At 49.6% G+C, this 24,165-nt stretch overlaps 2 protein-coding genes across 8 annotated transcripts in view; one reads left to right on the top strand and one right to left on the bottom strand.

Moving 5' to 3' along the window:
• HPSE2 (heparanase 2 (inactive)) overlaps positions 1–23,692 on the bottom strand; it is a 106,315-nt gene extending 82,623 nt beyond the window's left edge. For 3 of the 7 annotated variants that reach the window (XR_005257420.1, XM_038141170.1, XM_038141173.1), the window contains exon 1: positions 22,243–23,544. Coding sequence is in view for 6 of the 7 variants with exons in the window: in XM_038141170.1 (XP_037997098.1) it covers positions 22,243–23,093 (851 nt within the window). In the remaining variant the exon portion in view is untranslated. Of the gene's footprint in view, positions 1–10,514; positions 10,677–22,242 lie in introns of all 7 variants that reach the window. The other 4 variants (XM_038141171.1, XM_038141169.1, XM_038141172.1 and 1 more) reach the window with 4 other exon arrangements.
• A 70-nt stretch (positions 23,693–23,762) lies between these two features.
• CNNM1 (cyclin and CBS domain divalent metal cation transport mediator 1) overlaps positions 23,763–24,165 on the top strand; it is a 31,314-nt gene continuing 30,911 nt past the window's right edge. Inside the window, 2 exon segments of the mRNA XM_038141168.1 lie at positions 23,763–23,896; positions 24,015–24,121. The gene's annotated coding sequence lies outside the window, so the exon portion shown is untranslated.

Below are 24,165 nucleotides of genomic sequence, written 5' to 3'. Positions count from 1 at the left end.
AGCCCTGGGAAGCAAACTGCGTTCCCAGCAGCAGGCAGTGCCCCCGGAGCAGCGTGGGGCAGGAGCCAGGGTCCAGCACAGGGATTATCCACCACTCCCCGCCAAGCCAGGCTCAGCAGCCGCGCCTTTCCCCTCTCCTCCTGTTCTCTCCAGCAGTTAGCCCAGCCACAAAGCTTCCGTCTGTCAGATGGATCCTGCACACTGCAGCCCCACATCCCGGATCCCGGGCTGTGAGCTCCCCAGCAGCTTGCAAATACCACCCCTGCCAACACACAGGAATGGTGGCTGGAGGGATGGAACCAGCAATACTCCTACAACTGCAGCAAAAGGTTGCCATGTCACAATTTGCCAGAGAAGTTTTTAAAAATGCTGAGAAGTCACCAGGCACAGAGTTTCTTGCTCTGTCCACACAGGCATCTACCTTCCCCGAGTCTGTATGGGAGCCAAGCTAGTGGGACTGCAATCCCAGGCAAAAATACATACACAAGACGTTTCAACACCTCCAGGCTGAAAAAACATCGAATTAAGTTATTGGGAAGAAAATACTGGACAAAAGAAACCAAAGGAATATTTGAAGGGGATTTTGGTTGGGGTGTTTTTTTTTGCTTTTAGGTGATGGCTAAAGTCAGCATATTCCACCACCATGCTGGAAGGGGATTTTGGCAGGAAACCCATCCTTATGCAGTGGTATAGATAGCAATGACAGGAGATAATATAACCCATGATTGTAATGCCAAAGAAATAGCAACCAACTGCAAATTACAAAGTATAGAAAATTAATACAGTATTTAAAAAGCATGATGAAAAAATTCATGCCTTGCTGAGTTATGAGTGGAAATTTAAATATAGAGAAAAGAAGGAAAAGGAAGAGACATAGCTGTGCTATTTTGTGCACATGGTAAAATTATCAGTGTAACTACGAAAATATACATATAAGCACTCTATATTTATGAAAAAATATGATGATGAATTAATCATAAGAGGATTATATACATCACCATTTGCTGATGACCAAGACATGAATTAGATAACATCTGCTTTAGATAAACACTATTAAATCACCCACCCTGGATAATTTGCACCTCCAAGTGCACTAAGGAGATCTCTGACCCGTCTGTGCTAATTTTTAATAAATCTTGGAATGCCAAGTAATTCTAGAAGGGTAGGTGAGCCCTAACCCCATGCTGGTGCTTTGGGAGGGCTTGCTGACCTAGAGACCAACAGCCAGTCAGGCTGACAGCAGAAATTGACAGAGTAATTAAAAGATAATATGAGAATCTACCAATAATTCATTATATTCATGTCTCAGCTAATTACCAGCCAGCATATGTTGTACAGAATCAAGTCCTGTCTAACTGGTGTTACAACTTGATTTAAGAACGTGCATTAATAGAAGTAATTTGCCATAAGTAGATGGACAGAAGTGGCTAATGAGACAAAAACCTATCCATTGTTTGCTTCCCATCCCACAGGACGCAGTGTTTTCACCAATCATTCAGATAAATACAAGATCCTTAGAGGCAGCTTGCAGATAGCACAAATGAAGGTTAGTAAATAACGAACAAAGCAGCCTTCATTTATCCTGTGATCCAATTTGTATGGCTAAATGGCCACCATCCAACCAAGCGGGCTTTAATTCAGCCAAGCACAAGATAACACACGTACAGAAAAACAATATAGGGCTTGTACCTCCAGGATGGGAAAGTCTGTCCTGCATGGCCACAGGACCAAGGAGGAGGTATGACAGGACTTTGGCAAAGTGAAGCTTGAGGAGCCAAATCTATGCAGCTTTTGAAAGAAAAATCCACAAGGTTTGACTGCTGCCTGTAGGCATTATGTTAGTGTAGGAGGAGAAGGGGTTTCTGACCTGCTGGTCAGAGGCAAAGCAAGCTCCAGAGGTTGAAAGTCGGAGTTAGGCACGGTGATGGCAAAGAGAAAAAGGAACATTAGCCCAGCTGAGGATGAGAAACATCACACAAGAAGCTCTGGATGATCTTGGGGCCCAGCATAAAAGCAGGGGGTGAAACTCAGCAGTACAAAAGGCAGGTATAAAGGTAGGTATGTATATCTTATGCCGTGTAATGTAAGACTGGAAGGAGCCCAGACACTGGCACACTGGGGGGTCTGCTTTAGGCTACAAAATCAGGGAGATTGAAAGCATAGGCTTATTGGGAGCATCTGAAACACAGAACCTGCTGGTAATTAGGGACCTTTAACTGCCCACACATTTGCTGGGAAAGGAAGACATCAGACGCTGCCTTGCTTCAAGTCCCTGGAATGCACCGACAAAAACAAAAAAAAAATTGAGAAAGAAGCGACAGGAAGAAAACTGGGAAGTCTCCTTGAGGTTTGATTCTCACCAGCAGAGAAAAAACTGGGGAAAGCCATGAAGGTGGAAAACACCACAGGCAGGGAAGCCCAAAACGAGTGTTTGTACTTGTTTGAGAAAGAACGGGAAATAGTGGCAGAATAAAAACAGTGCTTTGTAAGGACAGAGGCTTCAGTAATCTGAGAGGGCTGGCAAGTGAGATTTTGCTCCAAGTGAAAAGGGAGTTTGGGAAAGACAGTGTTTTGTAAACACACAGCAAGATAAGGGAACAGATGTAAATTATCTTAACGCAGGGGTACGATTGGGGTAATTCACAGATTCCTCTGTGGCTTGAAGCTTGCAAAGGAGAAATGGCAACTCCATCAGGCTGAAGTGGATGAGCACAAAGGAACAGCACCAGGAGAGAGGGACAGAGCGAAGGAGCCCGGTGCTCCACAGAAACTGCTCCCAGCAGTGACTGCCAGCGGTTACCAGGAGACATTTGATAACTACATCAGTGGGAAGAGACAGACCAAAGAGTTCAGCACCTCCTGAGGAGGGAGAAAAGGTTAATAGATTGCTTTATGACACTGAACAAGCCACAAGCCCTTCCAAAGCTATTAGTGCGTGTCAGCCCTCCCCCTCTTCCACCAAAATCTGTTTTCTGTTAGGTTTATGTGTTTTCTTTATTCTCTACACAGCACCCAGAACTGGCTGGTTCTGGTAATGACATTACATATTATAATGTATGTATAACTGCTAATTTTAAGATTCGCAATTTATAAAATATCTTCTCTTGCTTGTGTGGCTAGTTAAATGACAGTAAATTGAATTTAATAAATCCTGAACACGTCACAAGAAGCCATATTTCCCACAGTTACAAGAGCAATAACCAAATCAGATAATGAGAAAGCCAAAGTGCGGCTTAACAGACTAGAGGGTGTCGCCTGAAAAAGAGATTCACCTTCATGACCTCTCTCACACACACACATGCTGTCAGCACAAAACGAGTTGTGAAACTACTAATTAGGGTAAGAGAAGGCAGGGGATCCCAGGGGTTTGGCTCACAGCTGTCTCAGGAAGCAAAGAAGTAAAAATTGGGACAGAATTTCGCAATAGTCAACAACTCACAGAGTTAAAGCAGGAATGCTTAATGCTTTTTTTGGTTCAAACTTCATGAAAAGAAGGATAACATGAGGACCACAAAGTTAATGCAATTAAAAGAATCAGAGTAGAAGGGTAATGTATAGTAGCACCTTAGCAGAATGAAAACTACAGAAGTCTGATGTTTTAAAATAGGTGGAAGTCCGTCAGCAACTATCTGTAGGAATTCCTGGAAGACGAATGAGGTTCTAAGAGATCAGAAAAGGGCAAATATAGTGGCTATGTTCAACAGGCTGAAAAACCAAGGAAATTGCAGGCCAGCCAACATAACTTCAATTGCTGGAAAATTTTTGAAAGAAATCATCAGGCAATCCATCTGCAAGGAAGGGCTGGAAGTAATAGCCCTGCCATGTGAAGGCAACCTGACTTCTCTTTGATGGAGCAGCAAGGTCTCGTGAGTGAGATAGAGGCAACAGATGTTCTGTACCTTTACTTTCTCAAGGCTTTACCTCCAGTTTTGCATAACATTTTAATTAGAAAATTAGGAAAATAGTGTCAAGATGAAATTCCATGTGGGAAATGCACAGCTGGTTGGGAAATGGTACACAAAATTGCAGGCATGAGCAAGCAATATTGTAGGAAAAAAATCCATGATTATACAGACAGAAGTGTCACGCACCAGGTACATGAAATAACCCTGCTGCTTTTCTCAGTCAAGAAAGGCCTCAGCTACAATACTGGTCTCGTTTCAAGGCAATGCACTTAAAAAACATCCCAGACCCAGTGGAGAGAGCCCAAGGGACCCCAACAAAACCCAGAGCCACAAAAAAATTGTAGAGGGTTGAAAGGGATCTCAAGATGCAGAATCAGCTACGCATGTGTCATTCAGCTTGAAAATAAAATGGACATGAGAAAAGAGCAAATGAAAGGCAGTTGTTCAGTGCAGAGAGCAAAAGTCTTCAGGGAAACATGATAACAAGCCTCAAATATGTAAAAGATTTCTGCAAAGAGAAAAGGAGTGCTGTAAGCTGTTCTCCATGTCCACGGGGAGAGGACATGCCATCATGGGCTTAAACTGAAGCAAGAGATTTTAAAAATACCAACTCCATGCTGATACAGCTAATTACGCCCTGACTGCAGAGGGAGGGTACATCACTGCCATCACAGGAGGCTTTAAAATAAGGACAAAGCCACCTCGTTTGAATCAGTCAAGAGTGATGTCCCTACAACCTGGGCAATGCTGGTGCCTGGCAGCTGAGCCCCAACAGCCTGCAGGCTTTACATGGACATGCCCAGGAACACAATATATTTCAGCTACAGCCAACACCCTCAGAAGGCTGTGTAGTAAAAACAAACAGCCACTTTGTTTCAGAATGAGCTCATATAAACAACAGATAATGGCACAAAAACACTCAGTTACCCGAGATGGTTTTCCAAGATTTATTTTTCCCAGCACTATTCCATTGGATCTGATCCCAAGATCTCAGAAGACACCTGCAAACTATCCTCAAAAGGCTGGCACCTCTGCTGTCATTAACTGTGGGCTCGGTGCAGATACTGATTTAATGACGTTACAGTTTTCCTGGTCCCTTCCTCCCAGGAAAGCCTCCAGTGTTTCACAGCAGCTCTCTCCCCCTCTTTCCCTCAGGCCTTGATGACATTATTGTGTTCCCTTTGCTGACAGGCCTTCTCCACCAGCACCCCAGCTGTGCTATTCAAGGTGACAACTTCCAGGTAACTCTTTTCGCTGTGGTTTTAGCTTTGAATGCTTCTTATTTTCTTTGAAGAAAGAAAGGGGTTCAAGCCCCCCAGAGTCTGACTGACTTTCCAAGTGTACCAACTGGTCACACAGAAGATATTGTCTCTTCCCAGACGCTTTTCCCCAAGCAGAGACCAGGTGCAGATTTGCCATGGAAAAGGCTAGAAGATGCCCTCTTGAGGTCCTTTCTAGATCTATTTTGTACAATGCTGTGGATAATGTGTGTGATGTAAGGGTCTGTGATGGACAGAAGGGCAGAGAGCTTGAGCCAAAAGACACTCCCAGGCCTGTAACAGAGCCACAGGGCACACTCTCCTTGAAGGAAAGCTGGAGAGCAGTGCAGACCACCCCTGTGCAGCAGCCAGTAAAACAGCTATGATACATATCACTGCTGTGCAGACCGTGGGACATTGAGCTTTCTGATGCCAAACAAGATGCCAAAAAGGCAAGGAAGCTGTACTTACCTTTGCCACAGCCCTGTCAGGTACCATCTCAAGAGGTGGCCCACCCTCCAGTCCCATGCAGTTAGGTGTAGATGGGGGATAAAACCCATCTGAGGAGAATTCCAGCAAAAATAACCGGAGTGGCCTTACTGCCTGGCAGCACAGGCACCAAAAGCACACCCAACCCCATGCCCTGCTTCCTACACACGCCCTCTTGCAAGGGCAGCCTCTGAGCCACAGTTCTCTCAGACCCAGCACTCCATGGGATGGCCTCAGGCCCTACAGACACGTCCTGCTCAAAGACCACTGTCTCCCAGAGCCACAGCATTCAGCAGGAATCACAAAACCACCAGAGGAGGTTCACAAGTGCAGGAAACCCACACGTCACAGGTGCTCAACCTGAGTCCTGTGATTCCCTGCCAAAGGACAAGTCCAACTGGGATTCTCACCGTCTTTGGGGAGAAGAGAAACCCTATTTCTGTGGGACGGTATCTCACTAGCAAGCTCTTCTCACAGACACACAGCCCTTGTCCCTGCTCTGTGCCTCCCACACGTGTGTTCTGCAGTAGCCTCACATAAACTCTGCTGCCCGTAAACTCTGCTGCCCGACCCTGCTTTATTCCACTCATGCCACATTACACATCCCCCTTGAGAAAAGTGGGTGTGCACTCTGTCATCACCACCACACACCCCCAAACCATTTACCTTGGGCAAAGAGGGTCTCTGCATGGCTGCTAGCATCTCCAAAAATAGACTTTTTCAAGGAAAAACCTCCCAGAGAGATCACATCTGCTGTTATGGCACAGTTCAGGCTATCGCTTTAGTGATGGGGCAGTGGGATGCCAGTGTAAAAGACCTGATTGCAGTGTTGGACACAGACAGTGAAATGCCCTCTTCAGCAGCTCTCAGCTCTGTTCCTATCAGTTCCATCCTAGTTTAGTTCCTTCAAGTCTCTCTCAGTGTAGTGGGGAGTGACACTGATAACGCCCTCAGCAGGGTGTGACCACAGAGGGTCACCTGGCAGCATTAAAAGCTGTGTGACAAGGGTCTGCCCCCTTTATCACTGCTTTTAGAGGCTCTATGATATTACAGGATGGAGAGCTCCCACCACACACCTTCCAGTCTCCTCACTGGCTTCTCAGGGCAGATGTGGCATGGCAGGACAGGCCAGAGAGCTCTCATCATCAGTCTCTTGATGCAGTGAAGTAATCTGTGCCACAGTTTCAGGCAGAAGGTACAGCAGAAAGTTGTTTCTCCATATTTCAAAATGAGCAGTGGGGCACTATTTTGTTTTCTCTGGATGGGGAATCCTAAAGGGAAATTTGTAGTCCATGATTGTTTCTTGGAAAGCCTCAGTTACAATTAACACTTCATGTGAGTACAGGAGGGGCCAGTTTTTCATGTGTCTATGGACCTGAACAGTTCCCTCCTCCACAGGCTTAACAGGCTTTACTTGGGAACAGTGCAGAAACCTGTGGGTGTCCAGTCTCTTAAGCTACAAATGCAGTACACTGCCCCAACCCAAAGGGGCACCACAGGTGGAAGAGCTTGGATTTAGTCTGTTGAAGGCTGATGCTGCCCCACTGCCCACAAGCTCACTCCAAGATCTGCATGCACACAGTGTCTCACTGCCCGGGGCAGGTCCTCACACCTCACCTGCTGCCAGCCCAGCGTTGTGCTTCCCAGCCCCCCCACCTCCACCCGGTTCCAGGGCTCCAAAATGACCTTCCTGTCACCTGAACATTTCTTCTGAGACCTGCAAAGGACGGGACCCTGCTGTGCCAATTGCAGCTTCTAGCCCAGCTGATACAAAACATAAAAAGAATCGCTGCTTGCTCTGTGAAGGGTGAAGGAGCAAAGAAGTGTTTCTAGGGAAAGATTCCTCCTCCTGCCTTGTCCCAGGGCAGGCTGAGCTCAGGGAGCTGGTTCCCAGAGCAGAGCAGGCAGCGCTGTGCACTCCCCCCACTCTACCACAGACTGACCCAGGAGCACGAGAGATGCTGATCTGTGAAACGAGATACCCATCCCTGAGCACCGCGGGGGAAACAGCAAAGATTAATAAACCTCAAAATATTTTACAGCATTTAAATAGCACAGTCACAGATCAAAGGCAATTGCTCATGTCAGGGAGGCAGGCTCAGTAAGCCTGGAAAGATCACATACAGAAAGCAGAGGCAAGATGCAAGAGAAAGCCTGCAGACAGGAGCCGAGGAAGGCTCGGCGAGAGAAACCAAAGTGGTCTAAGCCAGAGTCTCACATGTGTTCCTGGAGGAGTGAGAGCCAGAAAGACTGCCTGGTTTCACTCAGTCTCAGTTGTGTCTTAGCACAAAAACACACATTTCATTTTAAGACACCCTCTTACCTTGGAAGTACCTGCTGCTGTGAGCAGCTCGAATCCCAGTACAACACAGCCCTGCCTGATGCCTGAAATAAGGAACACTCTGGGAATAATGTGCAACTGGTGAATAGATTTGGAAAAGCCCTCAGCTTACATTGATGCCACAGAGACTGCAGATTCACGCCATGCACTCTAAGAGCTTTCATTCCTAAACCCATGAGGGTACTGCTTGAAAGTTTGTTGGCAGAATCCATTGCCCACACTTGCAGGCAGAGTGGGAGGCCTGAAAGTCTTTCAAATTGTTCATGTGACTATATTACCTGTGACGAGGAGGAGGAAGGGAATGGGACTTTTTATCCAGATCACTAGAGTGGTAGTGGTAGTGATATGGGAATGAAAACACCACACAGTAGTATTTCTACCCTCAAGCTCTCCTAGAGGAGCTCTCCCATCATAAAGCACCTTTATTCTCATGTTCTCTTTGGGCAAGATAGTCCATGTACATTTTTTGGGTACAACTGAAGAACCAGCAGTACTAGGAGCCCTGTCACCCAGAGGTGTGGGGTTCAATGTTGGATATTGCTGCAGTCTGGGCTGGACGCTGGGGATCATCCACAGTACATGCACTGCATGAGGCCAAGTGACTCCTCCATACAGACCCCAGGGGAAACCCTGCTCTCAAAGATCCCATGGATACTCCATCCCTGCAAACTCAGCCCTTCACTAAGGACTCCCTAAACCACATCTGCATTCTTGCTCCTGCACCTTGCCTCATGACCTGGGGACTGCCTATAGCGCTGTACCAACCCACTGTGCAGAACAAAAAGAAGTCCTCAAGCAAACTCTGTCTGATTGAATTTTGAAGGTAAGAAATGTCCTTCTGCAACAGATGTACAACCCCCTCTACCCACCCCAAACACCAGATCCATCACAGAGAAGGGAAATATTTACACAAGTTAGTAGAGTTCCAGTTAAATATTATGCTTAGCTGTCTAGAAACCATGTTCTCAGACTATGTCTATGAAATAAAAGATTAAACTTCATAACAATTATGAAGTTGCTCTGCTCACATTCAAAGGGAGTTAAAGAACATTAAAATAGTTCTTTGGGTAATATTCTGGTGAAATTGCTCTCTCCACCCTGGAGAGTTAGAGCTAAAACCTTCTGAACTATCCTGTAAACACACTTGGAAAGGCTAAGAGCTAAGCTGATAACCAGGTAGCACCTCTGCTCTGCAGGTTCTGTAAAAAATGTGAGCAATGCCAGAGAGCTTTTGAAGCAGCAAGGGAAGGAGGATAGGGGAGAGCAGCTTCACTTCTCGAGGGAAGTTTGTTTAGTGGAAAGTAAGCAAGTTGTCAGGGGAAAAGCTGACAATGTTGATTCCAGCAGTTGTACTGGGAATAAACAGCCAAGTGGATTACGTTACAGAGAATGAGAAACGGCTCTGAGGATCCCATTTAAATACTGGGCCTTCAGGAATGATGCGATTCAGCTACACTTAGGGCCCCGATATCCAGTGACCCCCTGGGCTGAGCCTTTCAACAGTGCTGGTGTCACCATCCCACCTCCGTGGGGTCCCCGAGAGCTCCAACACAGCTGATGTCCCCAGGAGAGGCAGAGCTCACTGGTGAGGATGCAGACCCGTGCTGGCTTCAAGGCAGGGGCAGGGCACTGAAGCAGGGGTGGCAGCAGGGTGGGGGAGGTTGTGCAGGACTGGTTTGCCTCTCCCAGCCCAGCAGCAGGGGAGGGCCACCACGGGTTTTGCCATCTCCTCCCCAGACAGAGCACAGGGCCCTCTCTCCTTTAAAAATAAGATGCCTGCCTGCCTTTCACAGGAAAGGGACCTGTCAAGAGGAGAATGGGGTCTCGTTTGATTTATTAGTCTCTTCCTCCTTCCCATCGTCTGCGGTTCATCCAGCTGCAGTGATAACGAGAAGAGATATGAGAGGACCCTCTTGGCTGCTGGGATACCATCCTTCTGCCCACTCACTGCCTGAAGACATGAGTCCTTTACAAGCACCATTAAATGTGTATCCAAAATGTGGCAGTCTCCTCCATCGAGATTCTATTCCCTGGATAATACAAACAGTTGCCAGAAAAAGAGTATCCTCTCATCTCTGTCTAGGCCATTATCCCTTTATATTTGCTCTTTAATATTTACTGGGTTCACACAAAGTGCATGCTCTGGAAAGAAAAAAATCAGCTGCAGCTTAAAGGACTCCAAATTTAGTAATTGCTGCAGCCCCATCGACGTGAACAGTTAGCAGGGAGATTTCTCCAGCACTTCACATGCCGTGGTATTCTGCTTAGGTCAGACTGTAGAAAATGTTCTGTTCAGGGGCACCAAATCTGGAGTGTTTGCATAGGTGCCAGCTGCAGAGGCCTTATGAGTCCACCTCCAGTTCCTGCTGGTCCTTTCCCTCCCGATACCCAGTAACCTTGGTAGGAAACAGAGGCAGCCAGAGAGATGCTGATTCACACAGAGGCGAGGAACCCGAGGGTTTTGACACACCTGTGAGTTAGCAAGAACTAGACCCAGCTCCAGAGGTCTTGCAGCCTTACCTGTTAGTGTGAGGTTGCTGTATGTGTTTGAAAACTGCTCCTTTAACAAAACCAAGTGCATCTGAGCTGCCTTTTCCCTCTGTAGCTCCAACATTATGTCAGGATGCTGGGCGATCTTACAGCCTTTCTGCTTATCCAGGGCAATGTCGCTGCGAACAATGTCTACAGCAAAAGGGAAAGAAAAGAGGGAGATGGCCAAACCTCAGCTTTCATTTTCGCCAGATGCTTGGATCAGCTGCAGCCCATATGACAGTCACACAATCACTCAGCAAGAGCAACCCAACAAAGGGATCCAAACCCCTTGGATCCACCTATCAAATGACCCTCCCCAGCCCAAGTCTCCTTTTCTCCCACACAAAGCTCGAGCTGAATGCTCACAGAACCTACAGACCCTTCCATCCTTTACCTGCCTAGCTGTTTCTCTCTTACAATGCTGACCCCTCCCTTGAAGGAGATTGCAAAAGTCTCCCGACATTTACATTACAACTCTGTTACATGTGTATTTGACACTAAATAATGAGAAAAGACTAAATCCCATTCCAGCAACCCCTGGCTTCCACTTAACCTTGCCTGTCAAAGAGGTGATGAAGAAGGCTTGTTCTCACCTTGTTTATCCTCACTGCAGCTATCACAGGTCAGCATGGCTTATGACTCTTTGAACAAGTGTCTGTATCCTTCTAATGCCTGACATTCAGGAGGCAGAAGGATTGTTTAACAATTGTTTCTTCTTCATATGAGCGTTTTCTAAGCCATATTATGAGACAAGAATATTATATTCCCTACCCTAGAACTACTCACCTGCTGGGGAAAGGGAATGATGGAGTAGCAAGGCAGAACAAAAATCAAGTAAGATCTGGCAATCTAAGCAGAAGGTGAGTGGTGCAAGCTAGTCCTTGCTAGGTCCCTCATGACTTTAATAAACTCTGTAACATGTTCAGATCCACAGGCACCAGATGCTGTGTCTAATTCTTACAAAACCTCAGGCGGCCAGCTCTGATAAGCAAGGATTGAAGCTGGAATTCTTCCACCACATTGCATAAGGACACTTTGCCTCACAAGGCTGATCTTTGCTTGGTTCAATTCCCATCTAGCTAAAAGCTGCTGAAGAAGCTCGTTGTCAGAAGAGAGTCACACCTTGCTCCACACACACTATCTAGCTCCTTTATTGTTATGCACATCGAGAAACACCAAAGTTGCTTCCAAAAGTCATGCTCCTGTTTCTCAGGTTCAGCAAACTTAGGTTCAAAGCTCTGCTATGTCTTGGGCTGGCAGGGAACTGCCTCCAAACACGTGGAGGAGGACTGGAACCCACATTATCTTCCTGTCTCTGAGCCTCATCCTGGAGACACAACACTTTCTTGCCCAGGCTGTGTTCTACCCCTTTTCTGTGTAGTTTGGGATGAGTGGAGCTTCTCTAAAGCCTGTCTGAAACAGACTGCTCAGAGCAGCAATGTCATTAAAGTTCCCCTGGTCTGTAGTTAGCCATGTGAGCTCTCTCCTCCACCCACAGCTAGCATACTCAGGCGTGGATACTGGGCAGCATCCAGATACCATGAAAATATGGTTCAATAGTTCTGCATCCAGTGCAAAGGCATCATGAGGTGCACCAAGAGGAGGGACTGATGTTCCTCTGCAGCTAATGAGCACGGACCCCTCCACTGTGTGCTTCAGTACACATTCTCTTGGGTAGGCACTGAGTGGAACTTGGGCTACCCAACCTTTGCCCAACTAATGAATGGTAAAATCCTGAACCCCTGTTGTGGGAAATATTTGGAAACTGAAGACTGAGAAACACAACCTTGCATCTGTCCCATACGAGAAAGACTATTGCTACCATTGCTGGAATAACCTAGAGCCCATGACCTTCTGGGTGATGGATTTGCCTTCCTACAGAACTGAAGGCAAGAGCTGTACACCCCCCACTCCCAAGGAAAAATGAAGACAAACACATCAGAGAGGCCCTGAAGGAGGAGAATACTGAGAAGCAGACAGGTTTGAAAGTAGATGGTCAACATGCTGTCTGCAATTCTCTTTAAACCGCTGTAAGGGTGTCCTGGCTGGGTCAAAACAAGTTTGTTTCCTCAAAGGAATGGATGACTTCTAAACCCCAAACCAGGGAAAATGTGGACCTGTGTGGAGGAACCACTGGCCCGGGACCTTAGAGGGTGCAGGGGACCATGGCAGTGGGTCCTATGTGACATCCATCTTTGGGAACCACAGGGATGGTTCCGCATGCACTGTCAGCAGGGCCTGGGGACAGAGGGCAGGCCCAGGAATGAAGAGCAGGAGCAGCATTTTGATAAAGCTGCTGTGACAGGGATTACCACAAGGATGTCAAGTCACATGCAGACAAATCTCTGGAAGAGTGTGGGGAAGGCATGCAGGGCACAGAAGTCAGAGCACTCTGATAGTTATCTTTGTGGAGTTCTGAGAGCTGCCACTGCAGACACTCAGGAAGCAGAGGCAAGACATCCAAGGTCCTGTCTTCTGAGATTGGTGAGGGACCCAAGAAACTTTCCCAAGACCTAAAGATGGAGGTGGACCCCACAGTCATTATAACTCCAGCTTAAACTGTGGGCAGATGTCTGGGACATGGAGCTCACCAAGGAACTCAGTGCCTGGTCCTTCCGACTCCACCGGGCTGTGCTCAGTGCAGGGGAGGAGGCAAAGGCACCTCTGCACCACTCTGCTGAAGCAGCAGCACTGAGGGAAGAGGGTGGCAGACCACAGCTTCTGAAGGCCTAGGGGGATTCTCAGCAAGAACAACCCGAGAGACACGAACAGCAAAGAGTTCACAGCTTTCAAATCTTAAAAGGAAGAGACAGAAAAAAGACAGATGCACAGAAGCCAAGAAGGAGGATGGTACCCTGGAGGCTCCAGACAGGGCAGCTCCAAGTGGGCAGGAGAAGGGCACTCACTGCCTTCCTGAGCCTCGAGTAAAAAAAATAAATAAAAAAAATTAAAAAAAAAAAAAGAAAGAAACAAAAAAAGAAAAAATAAAAAAGAAAAAGCGATAAACTGCTCAGCAGAGCACGGGACGGAGCAGCTCCTGCCAGGAGTGCGAAAGAAGAACTCCAGATGTGAGAGCCCCAGAGGATGCCAAATGTTTAGCGAAGGCGGCCGGCCGGGGCCGTGCCCCCGGGGCCCGGCTCAGTACCCTGGCCAGCTCAGGCTGCCCCCCGCCGCACGGCCGGACCCCGCGGGCGCGGCGCTCCGGGGCGGCGGGCGCGGGTCCCGCGGCGGCGGCGGCGCGGTGCCGGGCCCGGCGGCGCCGAGCGGAATGGCGGGAGCACACCCGTGTGGCGGCCAGGTGAGCTGCGGCTGCCGGCGGCACCGCCGCGCCGACCGCAGCCCCGGCGCCGGGAGCGCCCGCCTCGGGACCGCCTCGGGCCCGCGCCGGTCGCGGCCCGCCGGGAGCGGCGGAGCTGCGGGAGCCCGCAGGGGCTCTCCCCTCGCCGGGCCGCGGGGTCCGGCCGGAGCAGGCTGCTTGGCGGAGGCCGGTCTGTCCCGAGTGCCCGCACCCACCCCCGGCCCGCCTCAGGGTATGTCCTGCAATTTCCTGCGCGCCGCCCGTGGAGGTGACCGAAACTAGCAGGGAAATGGTGAAGAAGGAGTTAGAAAACACCCTTCAGGAGTGGCACAATCGCGGCGATGCTCTTTCCCGGGCATCCCGGGGCTAGCTGAGCTCTGCCAGCCCCTCCCTGTGAGTCACCTGCACCAAGGGGTTCCAGCGAGCATTTCCCACAGGGCAGAGAAGCTCCAGGCTGAGAGACCTCGAGGATGGGGCACAGCCCGCAGAGACAGCTCCCAGCCAGAGCCGGGGTTCCCTGGCTCAGAGCGAGTGAGCTTCGCTGGCCGAGAATTTACACATGGTCAGCGTGTCCTGTGTGCAGGTGACATTCCCATGGCTCATGCCACCATCTGCCCATAGGCAATTCCATTCCAGGAGCTGCTGGAGTCGTGGAGCAGACACAGACTACTGCAGCTGAGCACCTGGAAGATGGGAGGAGGAAGGACAGGGCAGAGAGATGTGGTTACTGCCAGAGGGAGGTGTGACAGAAGGGTAAAGAGAAGTAACTCATCTTTCTGTGTCTGCGTGTGAAAGTGAGCACTGCCCACAGCAATCGCCACTCCAGCAAGAGTGAGAGTCACTGCCAGAGCACCAGAACAAGCTGAGTTTGGCCATCCTCCTCAGGGGAGTGTTTGCTTCAGATTTCCAGTCTTGAAAAGCGAATTCAAAAGGGAAAAAACCCCTCGATTTCATTCTAACAAAAGCTGAACACTTCTTTCTACAAAATGGAATATTAGAAAATTATGTTAGTACCAAAATTAAATAGATGTTTAACGAGTGACCAGGCAAAAGTCTTACAATTTTCACATTGCTAAACTCGTAAAATACCTACTGTTTAATCAACGAATTTTAAAAGCTTTTAAAAATAGGTTTGTCTTCTGGAATTGTTAAAAAATGCCCAGTGATTGTGAAATTGGGAACATAAGATTTATTTAGAAAGACAGAAGATTTCTCAAGCCACAAACTGCATCCTCATCATGTCTGTCTTTAATGGGAAAATTTGTGACACATTAGTATCATTCCTTTATTTTAGCTGGGAAAAAATCCCTGACAATGAGTTCCAGAAGTTATTTCCCACTATATTAAAAAAGTAATATTTGTTCATTGTATAAGTAATAATTCCACTGGATGCTCCCTATCTCGTGTCATGAAAACAAGGAAATAATCATTCCCAAATTGTCTTCTCTGTGTGACCCCAAGCTCATAGCATTTGTCACAATCTCTGTCATTTTTTCCAAGATGAAAAATCTTTATGACTGAAAGATATGACTTTGATCACTTCCATCATCTATTCCTCACATATATATCCTTTACACTGATTAGTGTGTCAGCACCTAGTTTACTTATAGCATAAGAATGCTCTCAGTGGTTGTTTCCAATTATTTTCTAATATCCCTATCATTAGATCCATTTTTTACTTACCTAAATGCATTCAGAGACCAATCCATAATAAATTCAGAACATTTTCCCTGAATGCCAGCTGCTAATTTAGAATGGATAGTTGTACAAAAAGTCACATCTTTCCATGCACATGTAATTTTGCATGAATCACTTTTAATTCATACCAAGTAGATGCAGCATGGAAAGAAGTGTGAAACTAACAAAAATATGCTATTTTAAAATAGAATTTAGGATGCTTATTATAAACAATTAAATACATAACCACAGAAATCTTTTTATCTCACCAATAAACAAGCAAATAGCTAACAAATCAGAAGTTAATTGTTTGACTGCACCATTTCCTGCAGTTATTAAAGCACTTTTCATGCATGATTATAGCAGAACAGTTTTTATTTTAAAAAGAAAAAGTGGAGATAAACAGGCAATATTTGTAAGTATCTCCTGCTCAGGCTCCCTTATCTTGTGTAATGTGATTTCTACAGCCTGGTTTGGCTTTTTTTTTACTTTAATTTCTAAGGAAACAACTAAGCTCTGGGACTCCTCATAGAGGCAGAGCAGGTTGTAGCTCCTTCCCTGCAGTTGTGGTGCCTGGGAGCTTGGGAGCAGGAGGCTGCCTCAGAGCTCATGCTGAGGCACAGAGCAGCCCCAGGTCTGGCAAATCCCACAAGTCCAAAGGACATCAGAGGATCTTCCCATCTTGGGGATCCTTGCTATGCCTGCAATGCTACAGCCCTCTCTAAGGGGCTGTGTTTGAAACACTTGGAGGGTGAAAAAAACAACTATTTCCTCTTCAAGCTCTGAAAGGACAGATGTCTAAACTGCTGAGGGACACAAAGCAGACAGAAAAGGGGCCCTGGGTTACCAGAAACAGAAGATGATTCCTTGAATAAAGGAAAATTCGTTTGTTTGGTTTTACCGGGACAACAGGATGGTTCTCCATTCAGAAACATCTACTGCAGTTTTAGGAGCTGGCAGAGGCAAAGGGACACTCCCAGACACATGGCAACATCATTCCTTTTCTCTGGCTCAGGTATCCTCATACCCCATGATCATCCTCATAATCCTGCTTACCAAATTCACAGTAAAGATGTTGCCTTTTTTTTCTTTTTTTTTTTTACTTGAAATAAGTTTCTGCTGGCTCAGCAGAGGATCAGAAATGTGCCAGAGCCAGCACAAGGGAAGCAGCAGAATAGTGCACAGATCATAAAGAAAGCATGGGGACCAATCCTTCTGATGGCAAAGAAACACGAGGTGAGATTTCCTGCTTTCAGGACATAGATTTGAAGGATTTAATGTGACTGAGACTGAGGCTGCTGCAATACCATCTGCCTTCAATGCAGGCTTTCCTTTGCCAGCACAGTCCTCTACACCTCTGCCTGGTCACCAATGCCTGGGCATTGGTCAGTTTGGCAGCTGAGCGAGCTGAAGTGCAATCACATCTCCACCGCCAGGTTTTGGTCAGCTGAGATCCCTGAACTAACTCACCACACAAACTCAGGCGCCAGGCATGGAAGAGGAGAGGAATATGCCAGAAGGGGCAGGAGAGTGGGAACAGCAGCACTAGCTGGAGTCAGCTCCAGCCTATGTGTAACCACATAAACAAATCCTCAGGCCATTTAACATATCCTCGGGTCATTATTATCTTCCTTTCCACTCAGGTGTGTTCTAACAGCATGGCATCCTAGAAGACACTTGGGCAGCAAGGACTGAGCAAGGGTGAAAATATGTTCCCATGGCCAGACGAATTTTGAGGCTTAGATACGGTGTTGGGTACCTGCGGATGCCTGAATGGTACCAAAAGGAATGGATCCAACACCGAAAGAACACACAGAATGCCAGCATGACACAGCATGATGTGAAATTTCCCACACTATACTGCCAAATCCTCTGACTAGTACAGAAGGCTTAAGAAACATGCTTCATAAATTTTTTGTTGTAATTGGACGCTTTTCCAAATGGTATCCTCTTAAAAAAAAAAAGTGATAAAATGGAAGGAAGCAACTTACCACCAATTAAGAGTATTTCATCAATTAAAAGAGTATTTTTAAATGTGTTGTCCATACACACTTTAGCTCAGACACTTCTTTGATGCTCTACCTATAGCACGCAAATGTAGTCCCCTTCCCCTCTCCCTCCCACGGGCCACACGGGGACACACAAAGTGTCCTTTGGTCTCTTCTCAGCCATGAAAGGGCTACAAAAGTCTACAAAAGGCTGGGGTGCAGGGGTGAGAAGCTGTGCACTTGGGCCAACACATCTTTGAGAACGCCAGCTGTGAGTAACTCCTCTTTTTCTGCTGGACTCTTCCCTGACAGCACATTTGCCAGGGGGCAGCTACAGCAATGTCTGTGCCACCCAGGCTGTCCAAAGCTGGCTCTGTGGCTTCAGGGTGAGAGGCAGTTGAGGATCACCCTGCAGATGAGGAGGCTCCACATTAGCCCACTAAACTCATACTGGAGCACCAGCAAGGAGCTCCCAAAACAGCCTCTGGGTTCACGCTGTGAGACAGCGCCTGCAGCATCTCTCACTGAAACAAGAGCAGGACTCGACACTGATGTAAGGCTCCAATACCAGGCTCCAGGACAGCAGGCAAGTCAGGTTTCTACACACTCAGCGCCAGAAGAGGTTTTGTACAGACAACAACCCATGCCTTTGCTCCAAAGAGGAGCTGCTCAAGCCTGTTTTCCTGGAGACCAGTGTTTCCTGTTGTCCCATTCCGCAGACCCAACTGGTCCCCGGCACATGTGAGGCAGTTGAAAGGACAGGCTGAACAGATTGCTTGCTAGGAAAAACCCAACAGCAAAAGGAGAAGCAGGCCTACTGGATAGACTGAGCATGAAACCTTACATCTTGGTACCTGCCCTGGAATCAGACGTGTGCAGAGAAACACATCTCCAGATAACAAACACAACGCTGAGCACGGCTGGGGAAGAAAAACGAACTCAGCAGGGCACACACAGAGAAACACCATTTAAGGGAGGGAAAAGTCTCTCAGGCTAAAAATGTTACACCTCTTGATCATAAAATGTCAAAAAGTCTCTGGCACAGCCCCACCTCCTGGTACCACAGAGCCTGACATACATCAAACTAGGTTTCTGTTTCTAGCAAACCTCAGGCTGGCCAATGCCTTATCCAAACGGGATGGACTCCAGGACTGACCATCCAAAGTCGGGGCTGTACGAGATGGAAGCCACGTGGTGTGCAGCATAGGTGGGGTGTTAATGTAACACATTAGATGACCTAATGTTTAGCAAAGTGCAGGAGGTACCTAGAGCCATGCTACCATACCAGAGACTGCACACCCTGTGGCTCACCAAGAGCATCCTCCTCCAGGAGCTGCCCTGCCAGGTACTGACAAATCTGCCAGCAAGTGATGAAATTGCTGTGCCAGTTTTATACGCTGTGCTGAAGCAAATTGCCACATGCACCCTCTTCATGGGCGTCCCAGGCAGTGACCACAGAGCATGCACCACTTTGTTACCTTTGCTGCCCAAACACAACTAATTTAGACTGGGGTGAGACTGTTCACACCTACAAAGGAAAGGTATCATACACCCCTGCTAACACACAATACTTCCAGGTCTGTGTTTCCAGGAATAATCTGAACAAGAAATGAGTTACCCTGAAACCTAAAGGAGACACCTTATTTCAGGAAAACGAAGTACATTTTAGATACAAGATGAAAGCAACTACTACTACCCTCAGAGAGTACCCACACTCTCTCTGAAAGAAAGAAGGGGGAAAATGGGTTGGTGAACCCAAAGGCAGGCCAAAGTAAAAGCAATTTCCAGAAGGTGAAGGTGTGCATAGTTGGGACCATTTGAAAGGGAATCAAATGCAATTTTAAGTGCAGGGGAAGAGTATGGTGAATCTTCAGGAGGTCTGACAGTCAGGAAGGCAGAGCACCACAGAGACAGAAAAAAGCACTGACGGGAACGGCCAGGAATACCTGGTCTGAAGAGCACCAGGGTGGCAGAGGGGGTTTACAGGATGAAGATCCCTGTACAGAGATTCATTCCAACTCTAGCAAGCATGGTCACAGGGTCCGTGAAGGATGATACAAAGCACTCCTGTTGCTGCCTCCTATCTGAATGCCTGAGCGGGCACACGGGTGTGGCCTGCGAGCACACAGTGGGGTTCAGCTGCCTGTGATGTGAACACCACTCACAGTCACTCACTTGTAACTGCAGTTCTCTGAGCAATCCTGCACACGTGCCCTTCACCTCTCAGTCCTGCACTCTGTGAGTTGCTGCAGCCTAGAGGAACAGAGGTGCTCTTCCGTCCCCCTCTGTGCACAGGCCACAGGAGAACACAAGGCATGGGAGCACCCGTGGGGGCTGCAAAGAGAGCCCAGACTCTGTGGGCACAGGCCTGGAGTCTGTGTGCAACCACAGGCAGAAGTGGCAAAAAGACAAACACTCAAAGCAGAAAACAGCCAAACAGTCACTTATCACATCCCTAAAAATCACTAGGGTACTGCATAAGACTTTAAAATTCACCGATTTCTCTGTTAAATATTTTCTGACTTTTTTAACTCATCAAGCCCCCCAGTATCTTCCCCACTCCCATGCCACTATAAGAAATTTCAGAAAATAGGTACTGGACATATAAAAGCCCATGAACATGGAAAACTACTTCAACCACCCCAGATAGCTTGGGGAGAAGGAAAGGTACCTAGCAGGATTCTTGTTGGCTTCCCCCAGGCTCAGGTGCTGATTGCCATTGCTGTTCTGTGCTGTCTGTTGAAGCTGTAATTCCTGAGCAGCAAGAGCAAACTGCACGTCCTGATTCCAAGCAGGTCCTGGGTGAGCCACAGATGAGGGAACAAAAATGGAAGCAGGGCTCCAAATGGAGGAGGAGGCTGCTCATACCCAGGACAGCAGGGCAAAGAGCTGTGCTGGCATCAGGATTTCATTTTGGAGAACTGGATCCCTCTAGTGCAGTACTTAGCGCAGCCTCAGCACAAAAGGATGTGAGCTACTGGCAACTCTAGCCTTTATCCAAATAGGGTGAAACTCCCTGACCCTGGAGTTTGCGCACAGATCTTAAGAACAAATACGAGAGCTTTGCTTCCAGGCAGGAAATCCCTTGTACCACACCTTTCTGATTTACACCAATGCTTGATACACACCACATGTGTCTTCCCCTTCCTTCACCCACATTCACAATGGTCCTGTTCCATATTTAAGTGATGAAAAGTTAAGACCTGTGGTTACAACTTCTATGAAAAGCTTCATTTTGAAGGCTGCTACATTTCAATTTTATTGCCATGAGGAAGACTGAAAAAAAAAAGCCAAAACATTTCAGTCCTTCCTTAACACGAAAGCTGTTGTGAAGACATTCAATAAGTAAGTGTAAGTTCTCTCCTGCAAGTTGTTGAAATATGGAAGGTGGGAAAATTTATTCTTACAATTGTTCTGTATGAGTCCCATCCACAATTTTATGCATGACACTTAATTTCTACTACACAAGGTGTCTGTGGCAAAGTTTGGTCAGCATTTTTTCCTGAAGTGCATCTCAGCAGGCAAAGCGTACAACAAACCCTTCGACTGAGGTTTGTTACAAGAAGAAAAACAAGGAATAACATCGGGATTGTCCCAGCTAGGAGAGCAAGTGAAAGATGGAGCACCAAAACTTACCCACCTGCCTGCGTGTGGGAATAGAAGGACATTCATCTCAGAGATGTTATGTAGGGAAACAGCAGGAGTGAGAGCCATCAGAAAACTGGCAAATGCATCTGCTTTTTCCATTCAGGACTGCTGCTGACTAGATCTCTGCAAAATTTCCTCTGTTCCACAGACCTGCCCAGTGGGATCTGTCTGGCATTAATTGGCCTTCAAAATTACGTATGGAAAAATCTTAAGCTAATTTTTGTAAGTCGTTGAGTAAGAAAAAAAAAAAAAACAGCTTGTTTCTTTAAAAAAAAAAAAAGAAACTAAGCAAGAGAGAAAAATCAATAAATTCTTGCCTGTGGACATGGGATTTTGCTTCTTAAAAGAAATGCCTTAGGACAGAGATATGGCCCTACATTTTCTGCTCAGGTTCTTTGTGTGAATTATGGGCCGCGAAGGGCGAAAGCCTTTTGTGTACTGAGGTCCGATGGGGAGAAGGGCAGACGGGGAAGAGGGGAGCAGCGGAAAGGCGGGGGCCAGGCGGTGACTTCGGAAAGAGCGCGGATGGCCGAGCGGTTCGGAGGGGGAGCAGCTCCGACCGGGCACCAGCACGCGGGGACCGATGGTCACCGACCCGAAGGGACAGAGGGGAGCCCAGGGGGCTGCGGCGGGCACAGAAAAGCGCACAACGGCGAGGTCCGCGAGGAAAGGCAGGGCTCCCGGGAGCCGCGGCGGAGAGAAGCGCGGGACGGGGCATCCCGGGGCTCCGATGCCCGGCCCCGCCCGGAGCCGCGGCAAAGTCTCCTCTGCGGCCGGCGCTGCCTGCCCGGGGCTCGGGGGCAAAGGAAGACGGAGGACGCAGCGGAGCGAGGGAATACGAAAAGTGCCGCTCCCCAGTGCTGGTCTTTTGTTCCCGGGGGCCGACACACCCCGAATCCCCCGGCAACGGGGGGAGCGGGCTCCGCCGAGCTCCTCGGCTCCCCTCTCTCGGGAAAGAAAGGGAACGAGAATTCTCCCCCGCCCGGTGCCCGGGCGCGACACGGCCCCGCCGGGCGCGGGGAGAGCGGGGCAGGCGGAGCGGGACCGCCCGGCTCCCGCAGCCCCCCGCTGCAGCGCCCGCCCCCGCCCCGGCCCCGGGGCTCACCGTCCTCGTAGTTCTTGAGGTAGTAGTCGGGGCCGGGCCCGCCGCGGCTCTTGGCCGGGTTCTTCACGTTGTGGAACTGCAAAAAGTCCGTCCTCTTGCCCGCGAAGCGCAGGAAGGCGGGGGCCAGGCCCCGCGCCAGGGTCACCAGCCGCCGGGAGCTGGGGAGAGCAGAGAGAGGGCTGAGGAAGCCGCGGGCCCGGCCCTCGCTTCCCCAACACCGCCAGCGACCGGGGACCACGGGGCTCGGGGACCCGCCGGTGCCCCGCCCGGGGCAGCGCGACGCGGTGCCAGCGGCTGCGGGCTCCGCGCGGGCCGAGCGGCGGGCCCTGGAGCGGGAGCCGCCCCGCCCGCCGGTGGCGGCCCGGAGGCCGGCGGGCCCGGCTCCCCCCGTCCTGCCGGCGCCCTCCGGACAAGTGCAGCGGCGTCCAGGAGGCAGAGGCGCTCAGCGCCACGCGGGACCGCGCCGCGGGCCGAGCCGCCGGGGAGGGGAGAGGAGCGGGGAGGGGAGGAAAGCGGGAGCCGTCCCGGCTCCGCTTCTCTCGCGCCTTCCCGCATCCTCGCCCCGCTCCTTCCCCGGCTGCCGAAAGGACCCTCGGAGCGGGCGTGCGGAGGAGACCCGCTCTCCCTCCCCGACTTACCCAGCAGGGAGAAGGCTTTCTGGCCGTCCCAGCGCCTCCAGGCCGCGGCCGCTCCGCACCGCCGGTGGAACCCAGCGCAGCTGCAGCCCGGCTCTGCCCCCCGCGCACGGCTGGAAGTCCGGGGAGCGGAGGGCTCAGAAGACCTGGCCGACACCCGCTCTCTGCCCGTCGGGACCCGGGGAAGGCTCGGCTCGGCTCGGCAGGCGGCCCCATTCCTGCTGCTGTTTTTTTGTTCAATTTTGATTTTTTTTTTTCCCCCTGTGCTGCCTCGGCCCCGTGTTGTGCTTTTTGCAGAGGAGCGGTTGCTGGAGCGAGGGGAGCACGACATTTTTGCAGTCATAACTGATAAGTCTCCGAAATGCTTTCTCCATTGCAAACATGTGCATCTTAATGGAAACCATGGCCTCGCTCCCTCCGTCACAACAAGCGCCGCCAGCAGCGCGGAGCCCGGCAGGGCTGGGCGGCGGGGCCGCCGGGGCGCCCCGCGGGCGGCGTGGGGAGGGCGCCGGGGGGCTCCTGCCTTACCTTAAGAAATCGAGCCAGCCATCATGAATGATGGAGGGGTCCAGCTGCAGGGAGAGGAAATTCTCACTGATTATCCTGACAGGGCTCTTGGTGTTGACATCAAGGAGAATGAGAGTTCTTCCCTTCACACCTGGAGGTTTCTCCACCGGCAGTGCTCTCCTGTCCCCAGCCTGGGAAGGCAGCGAGAAGGTGGCCATGAGGGCCAGCCCAGGTGCCATCAGGGCTAAGAGCCCTGGGGGGCAGGAGCTGGGACAGGGCATGCCGGAGAGCAGGAAACCCCTAATTAACTCGCTGTCTGCAGGGGCTCGCTGGTGGCTAATTGTCCTTATCTAAAGTATGGGGCGCTCTGCCTTTTTTTGCAATGTTTTGGTGTTGGTGGAGGGGAACTCACGCCCCTGACCAGCCTTTCTCGCAGCCGGTGCCAAGACTCCTTGCAGCCAGCACCGCCCCTTTAAGAGATGCAGGCTCCAGACATTTTTAACTTTTTGAAGGTAAGGGGAGGCTCCTGGTTTAACCCCCTCGGCTCGGGGCCCGCCGCCCTGCCGCAGCCCCGCCAGCCCCGAGCTTTCTCTTTGCTCCGGCTCCGGCAGACGTTTTCGGCTCCCGCAGCACGCAAAACCGGGACGGAGTCGGGACACCGAGACACCGGAGAGCTCGGGACGGGGACCGGCCAGCACGGTCCGAGATAGTCGCCGGCTGCAGGAACGACAGAGACGGTAAGCCAGCGAGGACGGCCCTGGTTGGGGAGGGGGGGTGGCGG

Source organism: Motacilla alba, chromosome 6 (genome assembly GCF_015832195.1).
Source record: "Motacilla alba alba isolate MOTALB_02 chromosome 6, Motacilla_alba_V1.0_pri, whole genome shotgun sequence".
Classification (NCBI taxonomy): domain Eukaryota; kingdom Metazoa; phylum Chordata; class Aves; order Passeriformes; family Motacillidae; genus Motacilla; species Motacilla alba.
Note: the sequence above shows the minus strand (reverse complement) of the source record. Positions and strands in the feature narration are given on the sequence as shown.